At 47.2% G+C, this 6,574-nt stretch overlaps 1 protein-coding gene across 3 annotated transcripts in view; it reads left to right on the top strand.

The window, feature by feature from the left end:
* The window catches only part of KIRREL2 (kirre like nephrin family adhesion molecule 2), a 60,387-nt gene extending 54,645 nt beyond the window's left edge, over positions 1-5,742 (top strand). For 2 of the 3 annotated variants that reach the window (XM_028742665.2, XM_028742664.2), the window contains exons 14-15: positions 2,273-2,356; positions 3,986-5,742. In XM_028742665.2, coding sequence (XP_028598498.1) covers positions 2,273-2,356; positions 3,986-4,429 — 528 coding nt within the window. In that variant the 3' untranslated portion in view covers positions 4,430-5,742. The remainder of the gene's footprint in view (positions 1-2,272; positions 2,357-3,985) is intronic. The other variant, XM_028742666.2, reaches the window with a different exon arrangement.
* Positions 5,743-6,574: the final 832 nt, after the last annotated feature.

The following is a 6,574-nucleotide window of genomic DNA, read 5'->3' as shown; positions in this document are numbered from 1 at the left end:
GGTCTTGAAAGACCTACATTGGTTCCCAGTATGTTTCTGAGCACAATTCAAAGTGTTGGTGCCGACCTTTAAAGCCCTAAACGGCCTTGGCCCAGTATACCTGAAGGAGCGTCTCCACCCCATCATTCAGCCCGGACACAGAGGTCCAGCGCCAAGGGCCTTCTGGTGGTTGCCTCGCTGCGAGAAGTGAGGTTACAGGGAACCAGGCAGAGGGCCTTCTCAGTAGTGGTGCCCACCCTGTGGAACGCTCTCCCATCAGATGTCAAGGAAATAAACAACTATCTGACTTTTAAAAGACATCTGAAGGCAGCCCTGTTTAGGGAAGTGCTAAATGTTTAATGCTGTAGTCTGTTTTTAACATTCGGTTGGGAGCTGTCCAGAGTGGCTGGGGAAACCCAGCCAGATGGGTGGGGTATAAATAATAAATTATTATTACTACTACTACTACTTCAAAGCACAAAGCACACAGCCTGCTAAGAATACAAGTAGAGCCCTTCCAGAGTCCAGCATCCCTTTCCCACTAGTGAGCAAGCAGATGTTTCCGGAAAACACACAAGCCTCCAGTATTCAAAAGTGCAAGTGGGGCATACAATAAAATGTTGCAGGGTGGAGTGCTGGGATAGCTTAGTCATTAGAGCATGAGACTCTTAATCTCTGGGTCATGGGTTTGAGCACCAAGGTGGGCAAAAGATTCCTACATTGTAGGGGGTTGGACTAGATGACCCTTGTGGTCCCCACCAGTTCTACAAGTCTACGATTCTGTGCTCTTCAGGGTGTCTGGCCTGCCAGCCATGCACTTTCCCAATATATCCCATTCCCCCTACCAACCTGGTTTTCCATTTTTCTCCCCACTCCATTAGTTGGCGAAGTCTGGGCCCTCTTTTTTAATGCTCAGTCCTCCCTGGGTTGTTGGAGGGTTTCGCTGACCACCAAGAACTGGCACTCAGGTATACATAGGCTGCAACATGGCCTCTGAACATGGAGGCTACATTGCTCCTCTCATGGTACCAATTTGTTCTACCCTCCATGAATTTTTGCCTAACTCTTCTAAAAGGCCATCTAAGCTAGCAGCCATCCTTGCATACTGATAATTAACCAAGACTTGAGCACTGCAATGCGCTCTTTGTGGGGTTACCCTTGGGTCTGGTCTGGAACCTCCAGCTGGTGCAAAATGCAGCAACAAGACGGTTGATGGGGACAGACTACCTACCACCAGCACATGCTTCAAGCTTACACTGGCTGCCCATGTGTTACTGGGACAAGTTCAGGGTTGCTGTATTAATTTGCAGGGCCCTTAACAACTTGGGTGAAGCCTATCTTAAGGACCGCCTGATCCCTTATATCCTGGCCTGACCACTGAGATCCTTCGGGGAGTCCCTGTTGGGGTCCCCCATAACTTAACTACTAGAAGCCCTGAATTCAGTGTTGAGGGCCCAAGTCCATTATATAATAATGCTCATAATACCAATAACTCCCACGGGCACCTTTCTTACACTTTGCACACATGACAAAAGACTTCCTTGTTCCAGCAGGCATGTTGAAGTCGGGATTGCCTTTATGGCAAACTTTAATGTTTTGTTGTCCCATTTTCTATGGATTGTTTTTATGCACACGGCACTTAGAAACGCAAACAATGACTTAAATAAATAAATGTGCCGTGTCTGTTAATTTCAGCAGTCTAAACCAGTGATTGCCAACCTTGGATCTCCAGCTGTTGCTGGACTACAACTCCCATGATCCCTAGCTAGCCGGATGGTCAGGGATGATGGGAACTGTAGTCCAAAAACAACTGGAGGCCCATGGTTGAGAGACACTGGTTTAAACCATCCGTTGTGTCCTTGATCAATTTCATCAGGCACCCACGGCCAAGTTCTAGTAGGATGAGAGAGAAGATCTCTCTCCACCCTTTCCGTACCATTCAAAACTCAGTAATAATTTGTCTTCCCCCAGCCCCACCTCCCTTAGACTGGTCACTGATAGGACAGGAGGGTTTGGGCTGTTTGCCAGAGGTGGGGGTCTTCCCTTGAGCTTAAAAAAATATAATTGTGCCAATCTCATTGTTTCCCTGAGCCTGCAGATTATGCCCCTGAAATTAGGCCTGTGAGGGAATGGCCCTCACAGCCTGAACGATAAAGAGAAGACAAGAGGAGGTGCTGTCATGGATCTCCACTGTCTTGCCTCGCCTGGTCCAAAGGGACCTAAAGAACTCAAGCCAGAACAAGGAGGGCATTTTCTATAGGCTGCTCATCTTTCCCCCTTCATCTCCCTCCAGGCCACAAGCAGTGAGTCTCCAGCTACATCCCACACTGAGCACAGTGAGATCCTGGAGGATGACGAAGGGAGCCAAGAGCTGAAGGTGAGCTCAGCTGGGACTTTGGGAGGCTGACCGCTCTGCCTACCGTACAAGAGCCCTACGTCAGGGTTGGCCAGCCAGTGGCTTCCAGATGTTCTTGGCTCCATCTCCCATCATCATCCCTGACTGTTGGCCAGGCTGGCAGGGGCTGATAACATCTGGAGTCCAAACATCTGGAGGGCCACAGGTTTACCACCACTGCCCTAAGTATACCTTTCTGAACCTCTGGAAGACCAAAGAGTCACACAAACATTTAACAGTGCCTTCCTAATCCATACCAAAAGCCTGTCCCATTTTCTAGTTATCTGTCTCCTCCAATAAGGGCATGGGACTAACAGCCATCTCCTCCTCCTTTACAAAAAATGTTTTATCATTTAAAATACTTCTTCACCACCACCAAAGATTTCAAAACATAAATGCAACATAAAAACCAAGAAATAAACAATAGATTGTTAAATAAACAAATAAAATATTGTTATATTCAGCCAAGTGGAGGCAGGCTGAAACCGTTTTTAAAAGAAGTGAGAAACGAAGTAAGGCAAAATGTCACCTAAAATGCACAGGACTTGACAAGATTGTAATACGGGCACCAAATGTGCCTATTTGGAGAGGGCATTCCAGAGTGTGGGTGCCACTGCAGAAAAGGCCCTCTTATTTTTTGTAAATACATAAGGCAGCTCAGTTAAAGGCAGGTCCCAGTAGCTGAAATTCAGCTCCTCAGGTGTAGAAAGGGACAGGACAGTAGCTCTCTTGGGTGCTATGGTTAAGCAACAAAATCACATCAATGATTATTATGATTATTTGTCATAATTGTAAATGGCCCTTCCCCCCAAAGAACCCCTTGGCCATGTACAACAAAGGATAAATGACAGAACTGCACCAATGATTTTAAAAACGTAGTTAAAATTTGGTGGCAAAACCCAGTTAAAAAAACAGTCATTTGACAATTGGCAATAATCCTAAATTGGTGATATACAGTTGTACCTTGGATCTCGAACGTCTTGGCTCCCAAACGATCGAAATCCAGAAGTGAGTTTTCCAGTTTTCAAACAATTTTCGGAAGCTCGACGTCCAGCGTGGCTTCTGCGGCTCTGGGAATCTTTAAGCCGCTCTGGAAATTTTTAGCTCTCTGAAGAATCTTCAATCAGCTCTTGACACCCTTAACAAACCGCAGTTTCCAGGATTCTTTGGGGGAAACCATGGCTGTTAAAAGGGGACTAACTCTGCTTGGAAGTGGTCAGAGGTGGTTTCAACCTGGGTCTCCTGAGTTCCAACCACTACGCCACACTGTCAATTCTCTCTCAGATTCTTTGCATATAATTTTTATTACATTTTCTGTTTTACCATTGAAAATACTCATTTTACATCCTTAAGATATCAATGACTTCCCTTCTTCTCTTTCCATGGTTCATTTTACATACCATAAATCCCTGCACATTTTACAAAAGCAATACCATTCAGTATTCCATTATTGCATCCATCAAAACTTATTTACACTGTTGAATTTATCTTAATGCTGCCAGCGTTTTCAGCTGTATACAATTCTTTCCCATATATTCAGATTCTTTGGGGCACATCTTGACATTTGCTTCCCTGCCATTCCAATGCAGATATATATTTTTTCCTCCGTAGGATCCCACCAATGGCTACTACAAGGTGCGCGCCCATGAGGAACCAAGTTTGGTTAGCAGCTTCTCAGAGTATACGCCGGCCCCCCGCCCATTGTTCGGGGCGACCTCTCTGTACCCTTCCACGGGGCCAGTTCAGCCCAAGCTGTACGAATATGCTCACCGCTATACCCTGGGCACGCCCGGCTCCCGCTCAGCCTACGACCCCCATGAGCGTCTTTTCCCCCAGGAGAACATCTACAGCGGGACGGCCTACCTCACCGCACCCTATAGCCGGGCCTTCACCAGCTATGTCAAACCAAGCAGCTACGAGAAAGCGGAGAGCGGCTACGGGCAGTCGGACCAGGCCAGCAAAGTCTCGGGTTGCTCTCGCTTCTCCTACACGTCTTTGTCCCAACAATCTGACTATGGGCGCCCCGCTCACCAGCGCATGCAGACCCACGTATGACTCGTGCCCGTCCCCTGCCAAATGCCGGTCACCTCCAGAGAAAGAGAAAAGGGAACGGACTCCACTCACTTGTGGCTAACGGACTCGGAACTGCCAGGGTGATAGACTTGCGACCCTCGCTTTCTTCCTGAGGATGCCCAATTCTCCTTGTGTGTATATCAGTGGGGTGGGGTGGGGACAGCGGCAGGTAGCTGGCTCGGCAGCCAAGATGGCCGACAGCCCTCTCGCCATCTTCTGACAGGGACCAAGCCCATCTCCCTCGGGCAGCAAGGAAACCAACATCCTGCCTGCCTTCGCGCCAGGACGTGAAGAGTGGGTTTGAAAATGGCGGAAAGCATACTGCCTTGGCCGAGACAGAGGACAGACTTTCTGGCGAATCTGTCTTTGCTTGTAAGAATCCAGATTCAAAATGGCGGGCACGGCTGTCTGTCAGACAAAAGCATTGGCGTAAGAAGCTAGTGGGTGCTGAAAACGGTGCGCAGTATGGTGCCAGGACAGTGACGGGACTACGTAATGCTTGTTCTCTCTCCTCACCCTGAAACAGAGCTGCCCCGAGGGCAAATCCCCTGCTGTCAAGGCAAGATTCTCCACCAGCCGCATGATTCTGGGAAATCTCCAAGCATGGGTCCCTCCCTAGTGCTTGCCTTTTAATTTTTTCCTGGCTTGATGCTGTGGTTTAAATCATTCCCTCTGCCCCCCTTTTTAGCTGGGGTGTCTCCTAGACTCCCGCCCATCCCCTTTAATTAAAGACAAGCAAATAAACCAGGCACTGCGCTTCGAACAGGACGGCACCTGCACTGCACCGGACCGACAGGGAGGTGGCGATAGTGCTCAACGTTTATGCCGTTTTAAGACTTGCCAGGACTCTCTTTAGACACATTTAAAATGACAGGATGATGCTGAGGATTAAAATCCAATTATTAAAAAAGCCAAGGATGGGATGTGGGAGGATATAGGAAGCCAAAAGCCAATGGGATCTGTTGATTTCATTTGTGGGATTCTTTTTCTTTTCTTTTTAATAAGTTATTCCTTGTTATTACTTTTTGCCTTAAGTGTATTTCTCTGCTATTGGTGGTTCTGACATTTTTGTTTCGATCTTTCCAGAATCACTTGGGAGTGGTTTAGGTTTTTTTTGGGGGGGGGGGGTCTTTCCCCCTGTTTTGTTTGTTTTTGCATTTTTTTATTATTAGACTGGGATTTCACACTAGCACACAACGGTCACGCCTGTTTGAGTGCGTTGCGTAAGACGAGGGGGAGTTGTAAATGTATTGCCTACTTCAGAATTCAAATATTTATATTTAATTTAAAAAGCAGGATGGAGTTATGCTTTTGTTATTTTAGCCTTAGAATGCTAGGCAGCGGGACAGAGCACAGATACACACCAGGGGAATTCTGGGAACAGAGGAAGCTGCCTTGTACCAGATCAGACTGACTGGTAGGGAAAAATGTATCTTACCCATACACATTCCAGCATATATTTGCAACCTATGAGATCTGGAGCCTTTCCTTTTAAAACTCAAAATCTGAAGGAAAAGATGGGGAACCGTTGGCCCTCCAGATGTTGATGGTGTTAAGTTGTGGGTGAACATATCAGACGACACAGCGATTCTTCAAACAGCTCTTGCTTATTCACAGGCCAGAACAGAACTGGACTGAAGGGTTCAGTCCGCCTGCTTATATAGAGCTCCAATACAACGTAACTGTAACAATTTTCTAAAACTATCCAATCACTGAACGTCACTTTCGATCCCTTATTTGCATAACTATCTACAGTATCCCCCTGCTGGCCCAGGGTGAGAACTTCAGAACATAACAGATGGACTATAATTAAAGGTCACAGGTTGCCCACCTCTGCCTTAGATGCTCCAAAAGCGGTACCCAATACTCTCTTCTGCACTTCCAGGGAACTGAAGCAGAGCCACAGCTCTGACCCAATGCAACAGTGAACAGGACTCCTGCACATTTGACCCTTTTACAGAAGAACAGATTTCAGCAGCATTGGTAAAATCCCCTGTTGTGCAATAAACACTGAAGGTGCTGAACCCCTTTTCTCCTCCACAGTGGGGGCTTCCCCCTAGGATTTCTGACATAGCACAACACCCTTTGGGGAGAGACAGCATCTCAGGTTCCAGCCCTGGCATCTAC

Source organism: Podarcis muralis, chromosome 7 (genome assembly GCF_964188315.1).
Source record: "Podarcis muralis chromosome 7, rPodMur119.hap1.1, whole genome shotgun sequence".
Lineage (NCBI taxonomy): Eukaryota > Metazoa > Chordata > Lepidosauria > Squamata > Lacertidae > Podarcis > Podarcis muralis.
Note: the sequence above shows the minus strand (reverse complement) of the source record. Positions and strands in the feature narration are given on the sequence as shown.